Source organism: Pongo abelii, chromosome 7, assembly GCF_028885655.2.
Source record: "Pongo abelii isolate AG06213 chromosome 7, NHGRI_mPonAbe1-v2.0_pri, whole genome shotgun sequence".
Classification (NCBI taxonomy): domain Eukaryota; kingdom Metazoa; phylum Chordata; class Mammalia; order Primates; family Hominidae; genus Pongo; species Pongo abelii.
The window spans coordinates 109,675,596-109,703,255 of NC_071992.2; the positions used below are offsets into that span (position 1 = coordinate 109,675,596).

The following is a 27,660-nucleotide window of genomic DNA, read 5'->3' on the forward strand; positions in this document are numbered from 1 at the left end:
TCAGCTTGACCAACATAGTGAAACCCTGTCTCTACTAAAAATACAAAATTAGCCAGGCATGGTGGCGCATGCCTGTAATCCCATCTGCTTGGGAAGCTGAGGCAGGAGAATCACTTGAACCCAAGAGGCGGAGGTTGCAGTGAGCCGAGAGCACGCCATTGCACTCCAGCCTGGGCAACAAGAGTGAAACTGTCTCAAAAAAAAAATATATATATATATATTTTAATGTAAAACACTTCTGAGTTTTTTTCTTTAAATATTATTCTTGTCCAAAATAATTCTAAACTAAGCCGTGATAAATTGAAAAATAACAAATAGAAAAAAGTCCACTGGTCGTGGTGGCTCATGCCTGTAATCCCAGCACTATGGGAGGCTGAGGCAGGCAGATCAGTTGAGGTCAGGAGTTAGAGACCAGCCTGCCCAACATGGTGAAACCCTGTCTGCTAAAAATACAACAACAAAAAAAATTATCTGGGTATGGTGGCGGGTACCTGTAATCCCAGCTACTTGGGAGGCTGAGGCAGGAGAATCGCTTGAACCTGGAATGTAGAGATGGCAGTAAACCAAGATTGCACCACTGCACTCCAGAGTGAGACTCTGTCTCAAAAGAAAAAAAAAAAGTTAAGTCATGAAACTGCATTGATGAAGTCCACCTCAAATTATTCTAATTATAAAATATACAATTCTTTCATCATTTCTTAATTTCTCATGGCAGCTGTTGCAAAATTTTACATCAGTTGTAAACATCCAGCTATGTCTCTGCTCTTTATCTGGTCTTGAGCAGATCAGGACCATCTAATATGAATTCCTTAAGATTTCCTCTTTAATATTTCAGAATCTCTGTTTCATTGTCCTTCCCATTTCTTGTTCCTGTTTCTAAGAAAGAAGGTCCCTTCCTCTCTTCCTAAACTAATCTTCTATCTAAACTCGTTTACAGTACCTTTTCCAATATCCTGTTCCATCCCTAATGTCTTATTCAGCCAAGTCTCTCTGCAAGTCCCTTTCCTTTGCTTATAAAAACTCTCAGATTGCCTTATCTTAAAAACAAACTAAAACAACCAACAACCAAACAAACATTTTACTCAGTTCTGCCAGCTGCCCAGCTTGCTATTGTATCTCTTCTTCATTTCCCAACCATTTATTCTTTCATCATTTGCAGTCTGGCTCTTGCCATTTACTTCTTTGAAAACCTCTTTCATGAAAGTCGGCAATGATTTCCACATATAGTGGCTTTCTTTACCTTGACATTTGTACAACATTTGACACTGTACTCAACCTCCTCCTCCTTCTTGAAACTCCCTATTCTGTGACCATGGTAAGACTTAGGTATCTTCCTTTCCTACCCCTCACAGTCCTCTTCTCTGACCCTTTACTAGGTTCTTCTTTCTCTTGTCTCTTAATATAGTGGTATCTTTAAGATTTTGTTCAGACCTTTGATTCATCTGTGGTTTAGCAACTGGTGGTTTACCCAATTGCTAAATTCCTGATGCACAAGTTTAGTCAAATTCCTCAGTTACAGAAATCTATCAGAAAATGAAATATGATTAGTTTGTGCATGAATTTAACTTATCTCCTAATGAGCCCCCTTTTTAATGTGTGTGAAAGGATATTTAAAGCAGCACAGGTAATTCTCAAAAGCATGTCTATTTACCTGTAAGTAAAGGTCAGCTCTAGTAATATTGATAGTTAAAAACTATAGGGTTTATGGTAAAACCCAGCTACAAATGTGTTTTTATAACAAAAGTAAGTTTGTATTATATAATTTCAGTATAGCTAATAATGTTTTGTTTTAAATATCAGGTTTCTTTCTCAGTCACATATGAAATGGATCATGGAGAAGCACATGTCCAGACAGATGTAAGTTTATTTTAACCTATTAAAATATATACAGTGTGTTTTATAATTAAATAATTTCAGATGTGCAAGAAAAAATTTGCCAGCTATTCTTTCCCCAGACTCCTCTAATGTTAGCATACAAAACCTTGGTACAATGATCATAATCTGGAAATTAATATTGATGTAGTCCTATTAACTAATCTACATACTATTTGAATTTCACTATTGAATTTTTTCCTGTTTCAGGACCCAATCTAGGGTCACATATTGCTTTTAGCTGTCATATCTCGTTAGTGTTTTACAATGTGTGACAGATTCTTAGTCTTTCTTTGTCTTTCATGACCCTAACACTTTTGAAGAGTACTGGTCCATTATTTTGGCCCTCAATTTGGGTTTGTCTGGTATTTTCTCATGATCAAATTGAGTTCATATAGTTTTGGCAAATATGCCACCAAAGTGATGCTATAATAATAAATAAAAATAAGTATCTCATGGGGGAGATTCTTTGAAATTATGCAAACATCCTGCTGCTTCTTATTCTTCTTATTCTCTCCCTCTCATTTTTTTTTTTTTTTTTTTTTGAGACAGAGTTTTGCTCTTGTTGCCCAGGTTGGAGTGCAATGGCACGATCTCGGCTCACTGCAACCTCTGCCTCCCGGGTTCAAGCGATTCTCCTGTCTCAGCCTCCTGAGTATCTGAGATTACCGGCATGCGTCACCACACCCAGCTAATTTTTGTATTTTTGGTAGAGATGGGGTTTCTCCATAGTTGGTCAGGCTGGTCTCGAACTCCCAACCTCAGGTGATCCACCTGCCTCGGCCTCCCAAAGTGCTGGGAATACAGGGGTGAGCCACCATGCCCGGCTCTAATTTTATTTTATTTTATTTTAGATGGAGTCTCACTCTGTCGCCCAGTCTGGAGTGCAGTGGCGCTATCTCAGCCCACTGCAACCTTCACCTAGCTGGTTTAAGCAATTCCCCTGCCTCAGCCTCCCTAGTAGCTGGGATTACAGGCACACACATCTCGCTCTGTTGCCCAGGCTGGAGTGCAGTGGCGCGATCTCGGTGGCTCACTGCAAGCTCCGCTCACAGGTTCATGCCATTCTCCTGCCTCAGCCTCCCAAGGAGCTGGGACTACAGGCACCCGCCACCATGCCCAGCTAATTTTTTGTATTTTTAGTAGAGACGGGTTTCACTGTGTTAGCCAGGATGGTCTCGATCTCCTGACATCATGATCCGCCCGCCTCGGCCTCCCAAAGTGCTGGGATTACAGGCATGAGCCACTGTGCCCGGCTGACTCCTGTGTCCTTTCAACATTTCCCACCCCACCATTTTTTTGAGCACTTCCTTACTTTCTGTTCACAGTGTTTTTGAACACCGATGAGAGAAATTACATAAATTCTCAATTGTTCTTTTGTTTTTTAGATTGCTTTGGGTGTATTGGGTGGGCTAGCTGTTTTAGCATCTCTTTTGAAGACAGCAGGATGGAAGAGGCGCATTGGGAGTCCCATGATTGATTTACAGGTATAATCTCGGAGTTTTTTAAGAATATTTTTATCTTTTGACCATTCTGGATCCTTCTCATAAGACACAGCTAGAGGATAAGTAAAAAAGTTGCATTGAATTTTTCTGGGGTATGTAATTAGGATAAGTATTGCTGGGTCATATGGTATATGCGTACCTCATTTTCTTCTCACCATACTGTATGCCAGTCTATATTCCCACCAGCAATGCTCTTCTTATTTCTGCACATACTTGGCAACACTTGATATTTTTCCAACCTTTTCATTTTTTGCCAGTCTCATGGCATATATTAGTGTGTCATTGTTGATTTCATTTTCATTTCTCTGTACTCTTCATGTACATTTTAATCGTTTGGGTTTCTCCTTCTGTGAACTGCCTGTTTATATCCCTTGCCCATTTCTCTATTATGTTTCCAGTTTTTATTGTTTATTTGAAGAATTTTTTTTTTGTATTTTCTAAATAGTAACCCCTTTTTGGTTTCTGATGTTGAAATATATGACCAAATAAATATGTGACCCATCTGTTATTTTTATCCATGTAGTCCTTTAACAGAAACTTTCAGGTTTGTTTATGTTTTCATTTTTGTTTTTTTTGTTGTTGTTTTTTTGAGATGGAGTCTCACTCTGTCACCGAGGCTGGAGTGCAGAGGCACGATCTTGGTTCACTGCAACCTCTACCTCCCGGGTTCAAGCAATTCTCCTGCCTCAGCCTCCTGAGTAGCTGGGATTACAGGTGCACACCACCATGCCTGGCTAATTTTTGTATTTTTAGTAGAGACGAGGTTTCACCATGTTGGTCAGGCTGGTCTTGAACTCCTGGCCTCATGATCCGCCCACCTCAGCCTCCCAAAGTGCTGGGATTACAGGCATGAGCCACCACGCCTGGCCAGAAACTTTTGGTTTTGATGTCATCATATCTGAATATTTTTTCATGTTATGATACTTGCTTTTGGAATCTTGTTTAGGAAAACGTTCCCTATATCAAGATCACAAAGATAGTCCACATTTTATTCTATTAACTTTATACTTTCACTTCATGGTTAACCTTTTATTTTTATTAAACATTTAAAAAATATTTACCATGTACTAGGCACTTTTTAAAGCTTTATGTATGTAATTTTCTTAATCCTCACAGTAGCTCTTTGAAGTTAGGTTATTATTATTATTTGCATTTTACACGTGATGAAATTGAGGCAAAGGTTAAATTTTCTACTCACTTGATTTTTGCAACTCAGTAATAGGTATTTCCATTTTGCTGATGAAGAACATGAGAAAGGTTACATGGTAGCTTTAACCAAAGTATCTTTCTGATTCCAAAGCCAGTGAGCTAAGGAATCAGCAGGGGGACTTGATTTACTACTTGGGATAGTCCAGAAAGGCTTCCCAGAGACATGAACTTTAAGTGGGATTATCTGTTTATTCTACAATAGTCACTGAGGCTCTATTGTCTAAGTGTCTGGCACTCTACCAGGAGCTGGAGAATGTGATAGTGAGCAAAGACAGACATAGTCTGTGCTCTCAGAAATCATGAGAGCTTACCAGAGAGAGGAAGAGAAGAATATTTGGTAAAACAATGCCCATTTTATTCCACAAAGTATTTGAGATGAACATATGGAGTGGTTAGTCATTGACTACATGGCTGGAACTGGCAGATGAGGCTAAAAAGTTAATTTTAGCCCATATTGTGAAAGACCTTGTGGATCAGGAATTTATATTGCAGTGAGGAGTTGTTCATTTTTAACAAGGGGAGTGACACAATCCAATTTACATCTTAGAAAACTAACTCTGGTGGTAGTGTGGAGGAGAGATTAGAGGGGAGGATTCCCAACTAAGAGAAAATTAGGAAGCAGTTCAATTTTCTTAGATAGTGAAAGATGAGAAGAGTTGAAAAAAGAGGCTACCAGGAATGGCCAGAAAGGTAAGGAACCAAAAGGTAGCAAGGAGGAGGAAGCAGGTGGTCTTTATAGCCGGATCATATGGGGATATGTGAAACACGGCTTCAGGCTTAAGAAATGGAGTGGATGATGTATAAAAGTGGTAATGTTACTAAAAGTGGTATATAGATGGAGTCTTAAACAGCTGTAATTCTTTTTTTTTAATTGCAGACAGTTATGAAATTCTTGGTGTACTATGCTGGTGATCTGGCCAATGTTTTCTTTATCATCACAGTGGGAACAGGTCTTTACTGGCTTATTTTCTTCAAAGTGAGTGAGTTTCTGAATTTACCCCAACTGCCGATATCTGAATAGTTGAAAAGCTTTCTTTATAAAGGAACTATTTTTATTTGAGAGAATTTTTGATCAACAATATTAAGAAAAGTTCCCAACTCCCCATTCCTTGAGTGTGCTGAGCTTATCGATTACATCAGTATCTTTCTCTTTTATGCTTTCTTTGGTTTATAAATTGTGCTTAGTAAAAACCTTGTTCAATTGGAAGACTTAGGTGGGAAGATCCTGTGAGTCCAGAATCGAGTCCTGCCCGGGCAGCATACTGAGACCCTCCTTTCCCAAAAACAAAAACAAAAACAAAACAAACAAAAAAAAACTTTGTGTGATAATATTTAGTAAACTAATTTTTATTATAGGCACAGAAGTCTGTCTCTGTTTTACTGCCAATGCCAGTTCAGGAAGAACGTTTTGTCACTTACGTTGGATGTGCCTTTGCTCTGAAGGTGAGTTTTAAAGGACAGGTTACCAAATTTAAAAGGCCTGCTAATGAACTAACAAGTCTTTAAAATTAAAATGCTTTCAAAAATCTTTGGCGTGAAATTCACTTTGGTTTTGAAAGAAAGCATTAATTATTTTATGTGGTAAATTTACTTTTATTTATAGTAGATGCTCTGTCTGAAAATCTGCCTTAAATATTTTTTTCAAAGAAGCCATGAATTTGTATGGCTTATTTGATAAAATGATATTTCAGTATATAACTTTCTTTAAAGTCTGATGATACATTCACAATGGGACAAAATGTCTTCAGGCATGAATTTTGTCTCCATTAATCAAGGGTAAAAGGTACCACTCTGGATAAAGTATTGAGATCTTAAAAGTTGTTTTGTCTGTCTCCAGATTCCTTTGCTCCTTTCTTCCTATGGCCCCCCAATCCCCAACTCAGTGTTCTCCATCAATGTAGGTGAATCTCTTTATATGCCTCTTGGTAGTCCTTATCCTATTTTACTCTGAGTATTAAGTGTCTGCTTTTTCCACTGACTGGGAGCTTCTTGAGGTGAAGTATCCCATACTTAGATTTTTATCCTTTATTTGATGAATAATGCAGCAACTAGAAAGAATGCCTCAGTTTAAACATATTGCTTCTATAAATAAGAAAGATGTGTTTCAACAGCACATTCTTTAAAAATCAGAAATCTGAATAGCAGAAATAGAAAAAAAAGACAGAGCATTCGAAAACTTTAATTAGGAAAAACAAACTATAGTTGAAAACATCTTTACTTATAAAGAAGTCAGCTGATCTGCAAAACAAAGTGTGCTTCTAGAATCTTTGGGAAAGAGTCAATTATATAAGTCCATATGTGAGGAGGAGGAAGAATGTCTCCTCTTTTCATATTCCTATTTTAAAGAAAGAAATAAAAAGGGAAGGTAAATTAAGATGTATATGAAAATTCTGTGAATTTGATGATTCCAGGTTATCCGATGAGCTTTTAATGATTCCTTAGTGGTATTATAACTTCATGTGAATTCACTAATAAAATTATATGTTCTTGTGATAACAGTATGTTTCTTAAAGAGTCAATATTGGTTTTATAAGCAGGCTTAACGCTGGTACTTTTTCAGGTGTTTTATTATATGTCATTCTCAGGCGCTACAATTTTTGCATAAGCTCATATCCCAGATTACAATAGATATATTCTTTATTGATTGGGAGCGACCTAAAGGAAAGGTTCTTAAAGCTGTTGAAGGTAACTGAAATAAAAAATATTTGTACCAAAATTCTTTTGCTACCCTTGCAGAGCAAAGGAGGTAAAACTCTTTTACTCATTTTATTTTCCTGACCAGGTGAGGGTGGTGTACGAAGTGCCACTGTTCCTGTAAGCATATGGAGAACATATTTTATAGCAAATGAATGGAATGAAATTCAGACTGTGAGAAAAATTAATTCACTCTTTCAAGTACTTACTGTCCTCTTCTTTTTGGAGGTATAAACTGTTTGATGTGATTATATGCAACTTACATGTACCCCATAAATATTAAACTAATATAATTCCAACTAAGTTTTCATGACAGTGGAAGATTTCTCCAAAGGTTGAAATATTGTTGTGAAGCCATTAAAAAGGAGTGCCTTTATGTTATGTATTTTACCACAATTCTTTTTTTAAGTTTACCATCTTAAGCATTTTTAAGTGTAGAGTTTAATAGTGTGAAGTTGGCCAGGCGCAGTGGCTCATGCCTGTAATCCCAACACTTTGGGAGGCCGAGGCAGGCAGATCACCTGAGGTTGAGAGTTCAAGACCAGCCTGGCCAACATGGAGAAACCCTGTCTCTACCAAAAAATACAAAATTAGCCGGGCATGGCGGCACATGCCTATAATCCCAGCTGCTCGGGAGGCTGAGGCAGGAGAATCGCTTGAACCCAGGAGGCAGAGGTTACATACAGTGAGCCGAGATCACACCATTGCACTCCAGCCTGGGCAAAAAGAGCAAAACTCCATCTCAGAAAAAAACAAAAAAACAAAAAAAAAGTAGTGTTAAGTACATTCACATTGTCATGCAAAATCATCATCACCATTCATCTCTAGAACTCTTCATCTTGCAAAACTGAAACTCTATACCCCTTAAACAACTCTGTACCCATTCCCTGCTACACCTAACCCCAGGCAACCACCATTCTATAATACTTTCTGTGTCTGTGTGTTTGGCTGCTCTAGGTGCAAGGAGTAGCTTTAAAACCACTGGTTTGTATCAGAATCCCTTGGGGATCTTTTGTAAAATACCTATGCTCAGGCTCACCCTTAGAGACTATGTTGATTTAGTAGCTTTGAGGTAACTCCAGGTATCTATATTTTGAAAAAGCTCCCTACCCCCTGATCCATATTCTCCCCTGCATTAGAATCACTATTATAAGTTTGATATTTTTCAACGAATTTTTATTGAACACTTACTGTATAACATGTTCTGTGCTAAGAGCTGGGGCTAAACTGAACAAAACACAACATATTTGTGATACATTTGCAGTTATTTCATGGATTTGGTTGGAATTATTAAAGGAAGTATTCTGTACTGAGTATAAGACTGAACATGGAAACCGTTTATATGGGAATAGGTTTTCTCAGGAATTATCTGCTTAATTAAGATTGAATATAAATCATTAACTCTTAGGTCTGTCTGCCTTCCCTCTTTTTTCTTCTTTCTTTCCATTCTCTTTCCCCTTTCCCTTCCTTTCCTTTTGTAAAACTAGTGAAAGAATGTTTGTATCCCTAGGGCTTTAAAATAATATGAACAAGACTGCCAAAGTTCACTTGAAGTAGTATTTTGGTTTTTCTTAAATGGACAGATAAAATTACATATGTTTATAGTTTACAATACAGTGTTTTGATATATGTATTCATTGTGGAATGGCTAAATCAGGCTAGTTTATCTGTTACCTCACATACTTCTTTTCTTTTTGTACTAAAGTAGTGTGTGTGTGTGTGTGTGTGTGTATGTGTTTAAGAGTTTCCTCGGCTTTAAAAGGTGTTACATGAAAAAGTTTTATGGTCAAGTAAGTTTGGAAAATATTGGATTCAGTATAATCATGTAGCACCTTTTACTGTAAAACTTCTCAGAGCCTTTATTCTACAAGGGTGGGAGGCATGGAGATGAGTGTAATGGATGGACCAAAAGTATTTAAACATAGATTCCTTTTTCAAGAACTTATGTCCTTTAGAAGACATTTTGTAATATACTGTTTTAAAGTATAAGAATGTTTAGTACAGTGCCTGGCACATGTCAAATACTCATGAAATACTACTTGTTGATTTCACTCATTGGTAGTTTACTGATGAAAGTTTTATCCTTTAAATTTTTAGTCTTGTCAGTGTGTATGACAATAAGGTTATATTTGGCCCTTAGTCATTTTGAGAAGAATGCCAAATGAGCTAACTAAATATTGTGTAATAAATACTTTGTAGTTAAAATACTGTATAATAATTATTTTTTATCTAGATTTTCTACTGTTTATACAAACTTGGATATTTTAGTTTTTCAAGGTGAGTAGGGAGAGGTTTTCTATTTTCAGTCTAGAGTAGTTTTCTTTATCCATGTCCATTTAAATTATTACTTTTCCTTTTTACTCCAGGTTGTGGGATTCAAGAACTTAGCATTAATGGACTCATCTTCCAGTCTTTCTAGAAGCCCACCTAGCTACATAGCTCCTTATAGCCGCATTTTGAGATATGCAGTGTCTGCTGCTCTTTGGCTAGCCATTGGAATTATACAGGTAATATTACTTCTAAGTAACATTGCTTCTTTATACCTCTGCCTAATTACTGATTATCATCAAATATTGACCACATCCTTCTTTCTGTAGCAGAAAGAAGGTGACAAGAACAATAGCTAATGGTCAGTTCTTTTTTTTTTTTTTTTGAAACAGAGTCTTGCTCTGTCACCCAGGCTGGAGTGCAGTGGCATGATCTTGGTTCACTGCAGCCTCTGCCTTCCGGGTTCGAGCAATTCTCCCACCTCAACCTCCTGAGTAGCTGGGACTGTAGGCTCCCACCACTACATCCAGATAATTCTTTTTGTATTTTTAGTAGAGATGGGCTTTCACCATGTTGGTCAGGCTGGTCTTGAACTCCTGACCTCAGGTGATCCACCCTCCTCACCCTCCCAAAGTTCTGAGATTACAGGCGTGAGCCATCGCACCCATCCAGTAGTCAATTCTTATATTGTATTAGTCACTGTACTAATTAATTACTGTTGATCCATCACTTCTTGGCCTTTAGGCTAAGATCAAGTGTAATTACTGTTGATCCTCAAATAGTTCAACCCCGTGTTGAACTGTTTGACTGAACTCATTGAGAGTAGAAAATACAGTGCTCACAGAATGCAAATTCTGCATCTGTAGAGGGCCAACTTTCTGTATGGATGGGTTCCAGCAGGACTGAATGTGGGACTTGAATATGGGTGGATTTTGGTATACTTGGGGGTTCTGGACTCAATCCCAACATACTAAAGGACAATTGTAATTGCTTTATACCTAATAATGTCTTAATCTTTATAATAGCCCTCAGAGATAAGCTCTGTTATTATCCTCATTTTATAGATGAGGAAACTGAGACCCAGGAAGGCTAAAAAAAAATTACCTGAAGTCATGTGACTAGTAACTGACAGAACTGGAATTTGAACTCAGGCAGCCTGATTTCAGAGTTCACGTTCTTGTCGATAGTGGGGCTCTGAAGGGCCTTTGAGAGTCCTCAGCTTTATAGTAATAGGACAGACTCTTTGTTTAGTTTATATGTAAATACAGGGACAGATAAGCTACCCTAAATATGTTCTTTTCTTTTGAAACATAACTTATTGTTTACATTTATTTATATATCATGAAACGTCACTCAAATTGCTCATACCCCTTGTGGAGTTTTTCTTGAAATATTTATTAAAATGACTGAAAGTAAAAATAAGTCTTTTTAGCCCCAGGTCCCATGGATTTAGTAGAGGCTATGAAGAAAAAAAAAAAGATGAAAGGAAGAAAAGAAAAAGAAAGAAGCAGCAGCAAGCATCTAACTTTCAGATACTCATAAACAGAAAGAGTCCTTCTGTTTACTTTAAAATTTGCTTAACTTTTATAATCAGCACATGAAGATAGGACCTCTAGAGAGACCAGTTTTAACTTCTATAGCTAGCTAATAGCTATCTACCTAAAACAGCCTATTTTTAAGGATCTTTTGAGATTTTTGTTTGTTTGGTTTTTGTTTTTAGAGACAGTCTTCCCCTGTCTCCCAGTCTGGAGTGCAGTGATGCAATCATAGTTCACTGCAGCCTCAACCTCCCAGGCTCAAGCAATCCTCCTGCCTCAGCCTCCTGATTAGCTGGGACTACAGGCACATGCCACCACACCCAGCAATTTTTTTTTTGAGACAGAGTTTCACTCTTGTTGCCCGGGCTGGAGTGCAGTGGCGTGATCTCAGCTCACTGTAACCTTCGCCTCCCAGGTACAAGCGATTCTCCTGCCTCAGCCTCCCAAGAAGCTGGGATTACAGGCACCTGCCACCATGCCCAGCTAATTTTTGTGTTTTTAGTAGAGACGGGGTTTTACTATGTTGGCCAGGCTGGTCATAAACTCCTGAGCTCAAGCTATCGTGCCATCTCAACCTCCCAAAGTGCCAGGGTTACACGTGTGAGCCAGATTGAAATATTTTTAAGAGAGCTTATTCTTAGAGAATTAGGTCCAGGTGGTGGTATTCAGTAATTTGTGGATTAACTTTTTAAATATATACTTATTTTAAATTGATGAGACTTACTCAGACTTGAAACTGCAGGGATAGAGTTAGAAAAGGACAGCTGACAACCAGAAAAAGAAGACAAACATATTAGAATTGGAAACAAGATAGAATCAAAAGAGTATGGGGTTTGATGTTTATCATCAATGTAATAGTAAGGAAATATTTTGTACAATATACTGATATATTTTGTGAGTATATCAGTTTCATCTGGATGTAGAGAGTCTAAAGCAATATCATCTGAAGCTTTTCATATTTGGTTGAATATAACACAACCAAAATCAAAATAAGAGTGGCTGAAATCAAAGAGAAGCTTGTCTTTCCCATTGAAAAGATAAGCAGAGGTCCAAAGTACAGGGCTGGAGTGGAATGGTGGCTTAGTGCTACTGTCAGGACCCAGAAGCCTGTCCTTCTGCCCAGCCACAAGGGACTTCCATCTCCACAGTCCCTTCATGGTCCATAATAGCCAATGAAGTTACAGGAGGGAATTGAAGTAGGTAAGCTCATCTTTTCTTTAAGAGCCTTTTCAGAAGTGCCTTTCAACGTCTTCTTGGCTAGAACTTAATTGCATGGCCACACCTAGCTGCACTAGAATCTTTCAGCTGGGCAGCAGTATATCCTGCTCAAGGAAGGGATCTGGTACTAAGGAGAAAGGATTGTTGGGACAGCACCTAGCAATCTCAGACACCACCATCTAACTTCATTCTTTGCTTCTCACTTCGCTGTCAGCTGTATAATAAAGCATTTCTCTCCATGGTAATATTCTAAAATGATTAGTGTTTATCTATTTGTCAAGAATCCTTAAGGGTTCCTTTAACAACCTGTTACAGTTTTATAAATTTGTCTAAACTCTCCTTGATTCTAATAATTGTTCACTCCTTTTATTTCCTTAAACCCAGCCTCTTCCGCTTTTAAGTAGTGTCTTAATTTTTAAACCTTGAATATTGCTGTTTTTCACATCCTTTAAAGAGGTTTAAAATATGTATATAGAGTATGTAGGAAAACATTTTCAGCAGTCGGCTGGTGTAGATTCATTTATCTATTCATCCACATATTTGAGTGCATTTTGTGTACTGGATGCTGTGCTGAGCTTATGGATATGCTGTTACAGGAACAAATGACAGATTGTGCCAAGTGCTGTGAAGAGAATCAGCAGGGACATGAGATAGAGAGTAAATAGAAGGAAGGGGAGTGGAAGATAGGAATGGGGGACAGTGGGGACAGCTTTAAATAGGGGAGTTAGGAAATTTTATCTTTTTCTGAAACATGTCTAAAAAGATGTACCATGTAAAATTTTTATTTATAAAATTTCTGTTTCTAGTATTAAATCTAAGAAAAAACAGGAAACCATTCCATATGAATTTTTAATACTTTGTAGTCAGAATACTAGATATATGCTTTTTATGTGCTGTTCTGGCAGAGAAAATTAATTTGAAAAGTAGAGCATTTTCTCATGTCTTGGAATTTAGATGAGCAAAATTGCAAAACCAAACATAAATCCGACCATCGATGCATTGATATGTCCTATATTTTTAAAATACTTTTTCTTTCTTCTCACGTGTTTGTCATAGCTTGTTTTAATGACACAGAAAAGTTTTCAAAACTCAAAATAGGCTCCCTTGATGACTCAACACAATTCTAAAATCCTCCTTTGACAGAAGAGTCAGAAATTACAAGTAGGACTTTATCACGTAGGAACTGTTAAAGGCCACTGTGCTTTTGGTTGGAACTTTTTTTTTTCTTAAGATGCTGCACTGTGGCTGTAAAAGAAAATTAAAATCCTAAAAGCTAATAAGCATAAACTTGACTTAATGTTTCAGGTCATGTTCTTTGCTGTCTTTTATGAGAGATTTATAGAAGATAAAATTCGACAGTTTGTTGATTTGTGCTCTATGAGTAATGTAAGTACTTTCTGACTTCATCTTGCAACTGTTACTTTCCCTTTTTAAAGGTCATGAGTTTGTTAAGAGAGGCTTTAAAAGTGATTTGGTATGATTGAATTTTTGGGCCAATTTCCACTGGTTGTTAATTCCAGAGATAATTATAATGAGCTACAAGTTAATACTTACTGCCTTCGTTTTTTCATTTTTTTTTTTGAAACGGTCTTGCTCCGTCACCCAGGCTGGAGTGCAGTGGCACCATCTTGGCTCACTGCAACCTCTGGCTCCCAGGTTTAAGCAATTCTCATACCTCAACCTCCTGAGTAGCTGGGATTACAGGTGTGCACCACTATGCTGGGCTAATTTTTTTTTTTGTATTTTTGGTATAGATGGGGTTTCCCCATGTTGGCCAGGCTGGTCTTGAACTCCTGACCTCAGGTGATCCAGCCTCCCCAAGTGCTGGGATTACAGGTGTGAGCCACTGTGCCCAGCCTGCTTTTTATGTTTATTTGCAGTTTCTTAATTATGAATTTCTTATGCTACCAAGTAGTTCATTCATTCCAGTACCCCTGAAAATTGTTTGTATGTCAACCCTGTTTCTTTTCTTTTCTTTTCTGTTTTCTTTTCTTTTTTTTTTTTTTTTTGAGAAAAGGTCTCGCACTGTAACCCAGGCTGGACTACAGTCATGCAATCGTAGCTTACTGCAACCTTGACCTCCTGAGTTCAAGCAATCCTCCCACCTCAGCTTCCCAAGTAGCTGGGACCACAGGTGTGCACCACCAACACTCAGCTATTTTTTTTTTTTTTTGTAGAGATAGAGTTTCCCTATGTTGCCCAGACTTGTTTCTCCCTTTCTTGGAAAATAATTTCAATCTCTTTTTCAAACACTTAAAGAAAAAAAAAAAAAAACCTTATTATCCTTCATTACTTTATTATCCTCTTTATATATTTCCCAAGAATACAATCTTCATTATTTTGGGAAAAAGAAAGCAATTTTAAGGAAAACTTAATTTTTTATTGTTTTGCAGATGAGTTGCTAATTGCTTCTTTTTATTCTCTTTTTATAGATATCAGTGTTTCTGCTATCCCACAAATGTTTTGGATATTACATTCATGGTAGATCAGTACATGGGCATGCAGATACTAATATGGAAGAAATGAATATGAACCTTAAAAGAGAAGCGGTAAGAAAATGTTTTACATCTTTTTGTTTTTAAGTTGAGAAGTGGATTCTTATAAATGCTGGATTTGTTTAAAAAAAAAAAAAAACAGTCTTCATTGATAAATTTTTTTTTTTTTTTTTTTTTGAGATGGAGTCTCCCTCTGTCACCCAGGCTGGAGTGCAGTGGCGTAATCTCGGCTCACTGCAGCCTCTGCCTCCTGGGTTCAAGTGATCCTCCCATCTCAGCTTCCTGAGCAGCTGGGACTGCAGGCGTCTGCCACTACACCCAGCTAATTTTGTATTTTTAGTAGAGATGAGGTTTCACCATGTTGGCCAGGCTGGTCTTGAATCCTGACGTCAGGTGATCCACCCACCTTGGCCTCCCAAAGTGCTAGGATTACAGGCTTGAGTCACTGCGCACCTGGCCTATTGATCACTTTGAAAGTTGCTAAGGACTGCCAGGCATGGTGGCTCACGCCTGTAATCCCAGCACTTTGGGAGGCCGAGGTGGGCAGATCATGAGGTCAGGAGATCGAGACCATCTTGGCTAACACAGTGAAACCCTGTCTCTACTAAAAATACAAAAAAATCAGCCGGGCGTGGTGGCGGGCGCCTGTAGTCCCAGCTACTTGGGAGGCTGAGGCAGAATGGCGTGAACCTGGGAGGTGGAGCTTGCAGTGAGCCGAGATTGCACCACCGCACTCCAGCTTGGACGACAGAGTGAGACTCCTTCTCAAAAAAAAAAAAAAAAAAAAAAAAAGGAAGTTGCTAGAGACCAACTCACCCTGAACATTCATAAAGGGAAAGAATCTAATTTTATCTTGTAGTTTCTATATGAACTGTATCACAGTAACCAAATAATTCATGAGGGAAAGTTCCTCCTTATAGAAGAAAGTAGAAGGAATTCTAAGTTAGAAAAATTACCATTTTGCAATGACTAGTGGATTGATGAATGTAAGCTGCCATTATCAGTGGATGCTAAATGATTAAGTGATTGTTGACAGGGAACTTTATAATGAGGGATTAGGCTGACGTAATTTAGACATACTGTAAATAAAAATAAGGAAAACTGACATAAACGCTTCCTGCCATGATGCAGTAGGAAGTATATAATTTCACCAATGAAGTATTTTTGCCTAAAAAACTGAATCTGAGTATAATCAACCCTCTAGCTCTAATCACCAGTTTATAGGAAATACAAGTGATAAAGGGACAAATTAAATAGCACCATAGGAAGTAATTAGCCAGGTCTGGAATATAGGCTGCCTCACAGGATAAATGACTCTGTCTCCAGACAAATCAATGACATGAAAAGAAAAGGAAGGATGATGGTGGCAGTGTACGAACTATTAGATTATAAGAAAGGTTTGAAAAACAAACCAATCTGATACAATGTGTGGACTTTATTTGGATCCTCATTCAGACAAACCAACTATTAAAAAAATCTGGGAGATTTTTAATGGACTAAATGTTAAGGAATAACTAATTTTGTTAGGTATGAAAATGGCATGGTAGTTATTTATTTTAAAGTCCTTATTAGAAATACAAAGCATTTACAGATGAAATGACATGGTCTGGGTTTAACTTTAAAATACTCTAAGAAAAAAGAAAATTTGGGAGGATAGATGAAACAAAATTGATAAAATATTAGTAATTGCTGAAGCTAGGTAATGAGTGGTTTACTATTCTCTCTACTATGTACATTTGGAAAACTTCCATAATAAAATTTTTTTAATAATAAGATGTGCTTAAGTGGAAAAACCAAGAGGATTTAGTGATTAAGGGGCCATACCTGTGATTTGTAAGAACTTGACACATGATAATGGCATTTCAGAGAAGAATGTATTTAATACATTGAACTGGATCACTTGATTAAGCATTAGAAATTACCTTGTGATTAAAAAGTTAAATGTAAAACATGAAGCCATAAGAACCTAGAAAAGAATATTTCAGACTGGGGGATGATATTCTAAGGATAAAGAATAGAAATCATCAAAAAGGGAATATTAATTGATGTTACTTTATTAATATAGTACATTTGCTTATCAAGCAATTATAAAAGTGAATTAGAGTAAAATACTTATAACAAATATGACAAAGAAATTGATAACAATATTGAAAGTTATGCAAATCATTAAGAAAACACTAAATTAAAATCTCAATGGAAAAATGACCAATAGACACTAATAAAGCTCTAAAAATATTTTAACTCATTATCAAAGAACTGAATATAAAAATAATGATTTTCCCCTCTTCAAATTAGCAAAAATTTTTTTGAAAAGCTAGTACTTAATAGCATCGAGGACACAGTGAAATGGGCAACCACAAAGCTACTGGTGGCAGGTTGAATTTATGCAGACCTTCTGGAAAGTGTTTGGGCAATGTATATACCAAGAGCTTTTTAAGGTTCATAATCTTTGATTCACTGATTTTATGAATGTTAACTCAAAGAAAAATTAACAATATGAACAGCTACTTAAATTCAGGATCTTTATCACAGAGGTTATTTGTAAGGGGAAAAGTATGTAAAAATTGGAGAATATTAAATAAATTGGTTTACCTTTGCGGTGAAATCTTAAGTAGATGGTAAAATCATATTTTGTAGAATATTTGATGACATGGGGAATTGCTCAGGCTATAACGTTAGGTGAAAAAGAAGTCATTGTGATCCCAATTTTGTGCTATTTATATGTACATGCCTTAGAAAAAAGACTGGAAATGAAATTCCTTAAGATATCTATATTTCTGGGTGTTGAGATTTTAGTTAATATTTTTCTTTTCTTTTTTGTATTTCTCTTTATTTTGTAAATTTTCTGCAATGGCATGAATGTTTTTAATCAAGAAAAAAATTTTTTAAATAGAGAAGTTCACTACATGTATTCTTCCTTTAAGTGTATAGAAAGCCAAGTGCCATATTATGTTTTTGGGTTAGATTTAGACAAAGAAGGAAAATATTAACCTCTGGAGTAGGTAGACAGGCTTTATGAAGGCCAGAGAACTTGAGTCGAACCTTGAAGCATCAATCAAATCAAAATTTTTTTTACGTATTTGTGGTTGTCAGGATCCAAGTTGTGTCAGGGAAACCCAAAATGGATATGGATATCTGGTTCATAACATTAACTGTTTGGTTATGTATCACTATGTTTTATTGGAAGCATCTTAAAAATGTTAGAAAACAAAAAAGATCATTTGCAATTATAAAACTAGTTAACTCCAAAGCAAGACCTTTCAGCATACATTAAAAGAGCAATAAGGTCAATTATAAAGGAAGCTAAGAATATCAATATACAATAAACATATATATGTCTTCATATCATCTCCTTTACTCTGTTCCACTTAAATATATGTATATATGCTCTACCTAAAAATATATATATGCTCTACTTAAATATATAAATATATGTGATAAATATATAAATATATATATACCTATTATGGATTATATATATTATATATAATAGACAATAAATTATAGATAATAAATATATATATTATAGATATATATTTATCTACTATATAATATTTATACATTATATAAATATATATTTCTCTATTATAGATATATATTTATTATATATTTATTATATATAAATATATATATTTATCTATTATATATTTATTATATATAAATATATATTTATCTATTATAGATATTTATCTATATATTTATATTATATATATTATCTATATATATTTATATTACATATATATTATCTATATCTATATATATATTTAAGTAGAGCAAAGGAGATGATATAAAGACCTGCAAGGGAGTATGAATTAGAATAAAGTAGAAATTAGCAAAATCTGGGAACCTTGGATAATGGTAGAATCTGTTTCTCAAATATAGTTTCAGTGAATTTCACTTAGCACCTGAATCTTGTAATATGTGATAACAGCAAAAAAAAAGGTCTGTATTTTGTTTTTGAGGCAGCAAATTTTTTATAATTTTGATCTTAACTTAAATTCTTTAACTTTTCAGGAAAATTTGTGTAGCCAGAGAGGTTTGGTACCCAACACAGATGGTCAGACTTTTGAGATTGCGATTTCTAACCAGATGAGACAACATTATGACAGAATTCATGAGACACTAATAAGGGTTTGTATAAAGTACAGTTCAGATATATTCTGTCAATATTTCATGTTTTTTAGATACCAAGAACATAACACTTTGTATTCATTTCTCTTTTTTACATTAGAAAAATGGTCCTGCTAGACTATTGAGTTCATCAGCAAGTACTTTTGAGCAGAGTATAAAAGCATATCATATGATGAATAAATTTCTTGGCTCCTTCATTGACCATGTATGTATGTCAACATTTATATTTAAGCTGGGATCAAATGCAGTTTTTAAAAAGTTAAGTGGGAATGTCAATTATTTCTTCAAGTCAACCAAGTCAGTAAACTTAGAACCCCCACCTTAGGACCTTCCCTTTTTTTGTCTGTCACATTCAATACTTAGGAATAATATATTTTTAAAAGACATTTCTAGCCATTAACAAACTACAGCTTAGGGATAGAGTTAGGTTACACAAAAGTAAAACGAAATTTTATGTGTCTGTTAACATAATGATGATTCCCTTAAACTATGTCTGCACTGGAATTTTGTTAGCCAGTTACCAAAATATTACTGTGTTATTCATTATTGAAATCCTTGTGTTATGCTATGATTGTATTTCTGAAAAGCATTTTATAAATTGATTTTCAGTATATCTAGCCCTAAATACTACTAAGGGCATTTAAAATTTAAAACATTCCTGTAGAGAATTTTGTTATAGGTTTCAATGTAGTAAATTCAGTCTTTTTGAAGAACAGATTTTCTTTGTATACTATTCATTTTTCATTTTCTCTCCTGCTGATTTTACATTAATTGCAAAGCATTTATTTCACTACTGTTTTTGAAATGATGCTGTCTTTTTTTTCATTAGGTTCATAAGGAAATGGATTACTTTATAAAAGATAAGTTGCTTCTTGAAAGAATTCTTGGAATGGAATTCATGGAACCAATGGAAAAAAGCATCTTTTACAATGGTATCTTCTAAATCCCTTTGTAGAACTTGATAACTGTTTTCAAAGTTTGAGAAAAAAGTGCTTGTAGATATTTTTCTTTTTTTCTTTTTTTTTTTTTTAGATGGCGTCTCGCTCTGTTGGCCAGGCTGGAGTGCAGTGGCACGATCTCAGCTCACCACAAGCTCCACCTCCCGGGTTCATGCCATTCTCCTGCCTCAGCTTCCCAAGTAGCTGGGACTACAGGTGCCCGCCACCACGCCCGGCTAATTTTTTTTGTATTTTTAGTAGAGACGGGTTTCACCATGTTAGCCAGGATGGTCTCGATCTCTTGACCTTGTGATCTGCCCACCTCGGCCTCCCAAAGTGCTGGGATTACAGGCATGAGCCACCATTCCCGGCTGATATTTTTCTTTTGATTTAATAATTTTTTGGCTAGGTGCGGTTACTCATGCCTGTAATCCCAGCACTTTGGGAGGCCGAGGCAAGTGGATCACCTGAGGTCAGGAGTTCCAGACCAGCCTGGCCAACATGGTGAAACCCGTCTTTACTAAAAATACAAAACTTAGCCAGGCATGGTGGCAGGCACGTATAGTCCCAGCTACTTGGGAGGCTGAGGCAGGAGAATGGCTTGAACCTGGGAGGCAGAGGTTGCAGTGAGCTGGGATCACTCCATTGCACTCCAGCCTGGGCGACAAGAGTGAAACTCCGTTTCAAATAATAATAATAATCTTACATAAAAACAAAGGAAACATAATGAACTCAGTTAACCTCATGAATTATAGTTCTTTTCTGTGTTCTATTTTATTGTGTCGTGTAGCAGGAAACAAATACATAAAAGATTCTATAAAAAAGTAGAAAAGGTGAATTTCAGAATCAACAGTCCACATGGAAGAGATAGTAAAACAAATAAAATTCAGATTTTATTGGACTGTTCGTTTAATGCCAAACGTATGAAACACTTAAAAGAAGAATAACATTTGTGATTAATCTTTAACATTTAATTTTTTATCTTATCCAAGTTTGTAAAAATCGCTATTATTTGTGACAGGAATAGTGATTAAAACTGGTTTCATATTAAAAAGATAGTATACATGTCATTTGTAGTATGACTGATAACCTATTGTATGAGTAAGAATGGAAGTGGTATAACCAATACCCTGGCCTAGATATCATTTACCCATATGTTATTGCATGCCAGATATTGTGTCAGTCTGAGATACACAGACGAATGATCCCTACCTTGGATATCTTGTTTAACAGACTATAGAAGACAGACATGTGAATAAGTAGGGTGGTACTGGCATAGAAGTCTGTGCAGGCACAGGTTATGCTGGGGACAGATGGGAGCATAGAAAATCTAACCAGATATGAGGTAAAGCCAGAAGAGGCAAGCTGGAGAAGTTTGAACTGAGTTTTAAAAAATCAGTAGCTGTTTGTCAATCAAGAGGATCGAGGTAAGAGAGAGAGGCAAAGACATTCATGCAGACAGGGAAAAGGGAATTCAAAAACAGTGCGCAAAGTGCATTATGCACTTACAAACTTTATAAAGTCTGATATGAAGTGGGACACAGTGGAAGAGAGTACTTGAAAGATAAAGAAGGCAGAGACCAAATTCCAAAGTCCTTGCCTGATACACTAAGGAGCTTCACTCTATCCTGTAAATCTGTTGTTTCCAAAAAATTTTTTTTAATTTTTTGCCCCACAAGATGTATATAAGTTGATCATGGAGGTGTGAGAAGAAAATATTAAAATGTCTATTTGTATATTTGCAATTTAATCACCCTTAATCTATTTTTAAATTTATATTCTATAGAGTAGTAATTAATAAAATATTTCTATTATATCTATTATGGGTTGCATGCTCAACATCTTATTCTGATAGAGATGCATGATCAAAATGATTTAGAAACCACTGCTAGTGAGCGCCAAGATCACACCACTGCACTCCAGCCTGGAGGACAGAGCAAGACTCCGTCTCAAAAAAAAAGAAGAAACCACTGCTAATGGGGCTGGGTGCGGTGGCTCATGCCTGTAATCCTAGCACTTTGGGAGGCCGAGGCAGGTAGATCATCTGAGGTCAGGAGTTTGAGACCAGCCTGGCCAATATGGTGAAACCCTGTCTCTATTAAAAATACAAAATTAGCCAGGCGTGGTGGTGCATGCCTGTAATCCCAGCTAGTTAGGAGGCTGAGGCAGGAGAATCGCTTGAACCCAGGAAGCGGAGGTTGCAGTGAGCTGAGATCGCACCATTGCACTCCAACCTGGGCAACAAGAGCAAAACTCTGTCTCAAAAAAAAAAAAAAAAAAGTAGAGAAAAGAAAAAGAAACCACTGCTAATGAACATGGATATCATTGAAGGGTGCTAAGCAGATCTGATTTGTAAATTGGAAGAATTACTCTGTCAGTAGGTTACAAGTTGAATTGAATAGATGGAAAATTGTAACAGCATAATTTAGACATTAGGATTATAGCTTTCCTCCAGGGCATAGTGGCTCACACCTGTAATACCAGCCCTTTGGGAGGCCAAGGCAGGCGGTCACTTGACCCCAGCAGTTCGAGGCTGCAGTGAGTTATGATCTCTGCCATAGCACTACAGCCTGGGTGGCAGAGCAAGACCCTGTCTCTGTAAAACAAAAACAAACAAAAATATTGTAGCTTTCAAAGTCTTCTGGTCTTGGATTCAAAACCTGACTCTACCATTTACTGACTTTGTGAACTTTGAGAAACTTGCCTAGCATTTCTGAACTTTAATGCCTTCTTTGTAAAATAGGTTACAATCCTCTAAAAGTTTTGTGGGGTTATTATGTGTTAATATAAAGAACCCAGTAAAGTATCTGTTATGGGTAGGCACTCAGAAAGGAAATGTTATTATTATTATTTTTTTGTTTGTTTGAGATGGAATTTCACTCTTGTTGCCCAGGCTGGAGCACGATGGTGCAATCTGGGCTCACTGCAACCTCCGCCTCCCAGGTTCAAGTGATTCTCCTGCCTCAGCCTCCCAAGTAGCTGGGATTACAGGCGTGTGCCACCACACCTGGCTAATTTTTGTATTTTTAGTAGAGGCGGGGTTTTACCATGTTGGTCAGGCTGGTCTTGAACTCCTGACCTCATGTGATCTGCCCGCCTCAGCCTCCCAAAGTGCTGGGATTACAGGCGTGAGCCACTGTGCCTGGCCCTATTATTTTTAATAATACAATCATCACCTTCTTTCTTCCTTCTTCCTGCTTTTTTCTTCCTTTCTCATTTGTTCCTTCTCCTGCAGTCTTCCTTCCTCTTCCTCCTATCTTCCTCTTCTTTCTAAGTATGTTCTTCCATTTCTCTATCTTCTTTTTTTTGGAGATGGAGTCTCGCTCTGTTGTCTAGGCTGGAGTGCAGTGGCGCAATCTCGGCTCACTGCAACCTCCGCCTCCCAGGTTCAAGCAATTCTCCTGCCTCAGCTACCCAAGTAGCTGGGATTACAGGCACCTGCCACCACACCTGGCTAATTTTTGTATTTTTAGTAGGGTTGGAGTTTCACTGTATTGGCCAGGCTGGCCTCGAACTCCTGACCTCAAGTGATCTGCCCACCTTGGCCTCTCAAAGTGCTGGGATTACAGGTGTGAGCCACTGCGCCCGACCTCACTACCTTCATCTTCATCAAGAGATGATGAGACTATGAGCTAAGGCAGTAGCAGTGGGGCTAGAGAAGAAGAAAGGATTGCCAGAAATGTTAAGAGAAAAGAGTAGTCAAAAATTATCCAGACTTCTGGCTGTGTGACTAAGTGGGTGGTGATGCTTTTCAATAACAGAGGCAATACAGAGGGAGGATCAGGTTTTGAGGGAAAGAGGATGAATTTAGTTTTCAGTATGTTGCATCTTGAGGTACTTCAGGACATCTAGGAAGAGGTATCCAGTAGGCATTAAATATAAGAGACCAGGTTGTAGGAGAAAGTAAAAGCACACAATAAATTGAGGAGTTGCTATCATATGAAGTCATTGCTGGAGCAATGTTAGTAGAAAATCACCGAGAGAGCATGTAAAACAGGTTTTTTAAGATTATATATGCAAGTGTAATGTGCATATTTTATAAGGATATAACTTATGGATCAGTGAATTTTCACAAACTGAATATACCCCTGTAACTAGTACCCTTTCAAGAGAGAACATTACCAGCACTCCACATGCCCTCTTGTGTAAAGCAAATGTTCCTAACTGGGTGTCCATGGGCTGCTTCAGTGGTTCTCTGGATTTCCCTGAAATTGTTTGCAAGAGTTGTATATGTATACTTTTTTTTTTTTTTTTTTCTGAGACGGAGTCTTACTCTATAGCCCAGGCTGGAGTGCAGTGGCACGATCTCGGCTCACTGCAAGCTCCGCCTCCCGGGTTCATGCCATTCTCCTGCCTCAGCCTCCTGAGTGGCTGGGACTACAGGCGCTCGCCACCGTGCGCGGCTAATTTTTTGTATTTTTAGTAGAGACGGGGTTTCACCGTGTTAGCCAGGATGGTCTCAATCTCCTGACCTCGTGATCTGCCCGCCTCGGCCTCCCAAGTATATGTATACTTTCTTTTTTTTTTTTCCTAATGGAAGGATCTATAGCTTTCATCGGGCTTTTGTTTTTTTGTTTTTTTTAGAGACAGGTTCTTGCTCTGTTGCCCAGGCTAGAGTGCAGTGGTGCAATCATATTAATAGCTCGCTATAACCTCAAACTCCTGGGTTCATGCAGTCCTCCCATCTCAGCTTCCGAAATAGCTAAGACTACAGGTGTGCACCAGCAGACCCACCAGACCTAGCTTTTCTTTCTTTTTTTTTTTGGTAGAGATGAAGTCTCACTATGTTGCCTAGGCTGGTCTTGAACTCCTGGCCTCAAGCAGTCCTCCTGCCTCAGCCTCTCAAAGTGCTGGAATTACAGGCATGAGCCACTGTCCCCGGCCTCTTCATAATCTTTTTAAAAGGGTGTTCACATCCCAATAAGGATGAAACCCGCTGGTGGAGTGAGAAGAGGTCTTAGAGCAAAACCTTAGCGGGACTATTTGAGATAAATTCTTGAACTCTTGAACACTGTGTACTTACTCTGTGCCTTGCTGGTTTTTTTCTCTGATTTACTCTATCTTAGGGAATGTTTGTAAGATTAATTTAGCTTTTAGTTGTACAAAGAAATAGAGAAAGGCTATTTATTGACTGGTCTTTGAAACTTACACTACTAGCAATTACCAACCATTGGTCCTAATGTTAAAACTGCTTTTTAGGAGTTTTTATGAGTTTTTTAACTAACCTCTTTTAGATGAACAAATCTTAAAATGTTTGTTTATTTTTGTGTAAACCATGAAGTATTGTATATAGTATGTTTCTAATGTGCTGTTTTTAAGTATCCAGATTTTGTCACCAGAAATTTATCACAGACTTGTTCCTTTTTTAAATTTCTAATTTATATTTTCTAAATTTTTTTAATAGATGAAGGTTATTCTTTCAGCAGTGTCCTGTATTATGGAAATGAAGCTACCCTTCTTATTTTTGATCTGCTGTTCTTCTGTGTTGTGGATTTGGCTTGCCAAAATTTTATTTTAGCATCCTTCCTTACATATCTACAACAAGAGGTAAATTTTTAAAATTTTTCTACATTTTCCTTCATTTTCTTGAGAGAAATATGTTGGAAGCAGATATTTTCATAGCAGAGAGTAACAATGTCTACTTTTACTCAATTTTGTAAAGGTTTAGAATATGACTAACCCCACCAAAAGAAGGAATAACATTTCAACCAACTGTACTCTGTCCTTTAGGGTCAATGAAATACTGGGGTCTAGTGGAGGGCATAAGGTGCTTGCTTATACATGGAAGAGGAATCCTATAGGAAGGCACTTAACTACTGGTCTCCTAGATACTACAAGTGAACAGTAATTAGAGTCCCATCCACCCTCTCCAGATGTTAAGTAACAAAAAAACAAGCACTGGAGAGCTAGCTCAGGACTCTCAGCACCAAAGGGAAGCCCCCTTTAGCTTGCAGCTTTGACACCTCCCCCACCTGTGTGGATAAAAAGCAACTTCGTGTATGAGTGTGGACCTTGAAATAGAGATTTCAAGAAATGGCAAATCTGTTCTTGAAATGGTGTTATTATCAACTAAATATTCTCCACTATGTCAAAGAAGTATATATAAGTAAGATGCAATTTATTAGTCCTTCACAGTGATCTAGAATTGTGAAGAAATTCTATCCCTAGTGAGTAGATTCTTTTGATGTTTCGGTAGTTTTAGACTTAGAAGAAAGTTGCCTGTCTAAATATTTTAAAGTGTATTTCTGTAAACAGAGAATTTGTATTATTAATTCATAAGAATTTACTCTAAATGGGAACATACATTGCTTTGAAACTATGAAAGAAATTATCATCTTGAAATAATTTTATGTATCACCATGGGATTCAGATACCTGATACATGAAAATAGTTGAGAGAATTAGCTAGTTTAATCTAGATATTTTAACTGATGTGCATATTTAGTTTTGTTTATATTTCTTTTCATTCTGAATTGATTTAATTTTCCAGATTTTTAGATATATCCGTAATACAGTAGGACAAAAGAATTTGGCATCCAAAACATTGGTGGATCAAAGATTTTTGATTTAACTTCCTGAATAAATAACTTAAAGACTCAATATAATCATGGCCAAAAAAAAGTCATGATATCAGGTTAGTTTGCCATATTTTTTAAAACTTATAATGCAAACTATTCTGTTTTTGTTTTTTATTTGCAGAGAGATTTATTTTTATAACTTGGGAATATATAATGTGATATAATAGAAAATACTGTTTTCCCATTGTGTGTGGTATTTAATGCAGTAAATAATAAATTAATACTGACAGTGAGGCCAAAAAAAGTCTAAATGTTGCTTTCAGCATAATACTTTTTAATGATAATTAAAACAGTCCCCATCATTTGTCTCTGTAGATTATTTTATAAACTGAGAGCTGCCTGAATCTTCTCACATTGACAAAGTAATTTGATTCCAAGTTTAAGACTAGTTTTCAGTTTGATATTTTCATGTTTTATGTGCTTATAGTTAAATAAATGTTGAAAGATATTTTCAAGTTTACTTAGAAATTTTAAATTGTATTATTGTTGATTCAATTTGCATCATTCTCATTGCTCATCCTATTTGGCAGTGGATTAATTCACTGTTGGATTAATATGCATCTCATGAAATGATATCTTTTCATTCCTTTGTATACCTGTATTAGGTCAGTATACTCTTTCCATGAAATATATTTGCATTTCTAATATAGTTTACATTTATTAAGTTATAATGTATGACATTTTTCCCAATATCATTTTTTATACATTTTAATTACTTCATGTTTTAAGAGTTCTCTTCCAGAGTTTTGCTTTTCAATTATGTTTAAAGACTGTAAATAACAAACAGTAAGGCTGAGCGCTGTGGCTCATGCCTGTAATCCCAGCACTTTGGAAGGCCAAGGCACGTGGATCACTTCAGGTCAGGAGTTCAAGACCAGCCTGGCCAACATGGAAAACCCCATCTCTACAAAAAATACAAAAATTAGTTGGATGTGGTGGCCTGTAATCCCAGCTATTTGGGAGGCTGAGGCACGAGAATTGCTTGAAACCAGGAGGTGGAGGCTGTAGTGAGCCAGATAGCACCACTGCACTCCAGCCAGGATGACAGAGCAAGACCCTGTCTCAGAAAAAACAAAAACAAAACACTGTAAATGTATCATGTTTCTCACTGCTTTCTATATTAATGCTGTGTAAATACTTAAAATGGAATACTGTATAAATATTATTTATATTTTCTCAGATGAAAATATATACTAAAACATTTGGTATTTCTGT

At 36.7% G+C, this 27,660-nt stretch overlaps 1 protein-coding gene across 11 annotated transcripts in view; it reads left to right on the forward strand.

Annotated features, from left to right (window-relative positions):
• TMEM67 (transmembrane protein 67) overlaps positions 1-27,660 on the forward strand; it is a 66,963-nt gene that overhangs the window by 34,743 nt on the left and 4,560 nt on the right. For 5 of the 11 annotated variants that reach the window (XM_002819276.3, XM_054518670.2, XM_054518671.2 and 2 more), the window contains 14 exons: positions 1,801-1,857; positions 3,261-3,359; positions 5,464-5,562; positions 5,943-6,029; positions 7,172-7,271; positions 7,369-7,508; positions 9,647-9,787; positions 13,610-13,690; positions 14,737-14,853; positions 18,814-18,930; positions 19,031-19,135; positions 19,760-19,862; positions 25,273-25,415; positions 26,358-27,653. In XM_002819276.3, the coding sequence (XP_002819322.3) occupies positions 1,801-1,857; positions 3,261-3,359; positions 5,464-5,562; positions 5,943-6,029; positions 7,172-7,271; positions 7,369-7,508; positions 9,647-9,787; positions 13,610-13,690; positions 14,737-14,853; positions 18,814-18,930; positions 19,031-19,135; positions 19,760-19,862; positions 25,273-25,415; positions 26,358-26,438 (1,470 nt within the window). In that variant the 3' untranslated portion in view covers positions 26,439-27,653. Of the gene's footprint in view, positions 1-1,800; positions 1,858-3,260; positions 3,360-5,463; positions 5,563-5,942; positions 6,030-7,171; positions 7,272-7,368; positions 7,509-9,646; positions 9,788-13,609; positions 13,691-14,736; positions 14,854-18,813; positions 18,931-19,030; positions 19,136-19,759; positions 19,863-25,272; positions 25,416-26,357; positions 27,654-27,660 lie in introns of those variants that run through there. The other 6 variants (XR_010141233.1, XR_008509189.2, XR_008509190.2 and 3 more) reach the window with 3 other exon arrangements.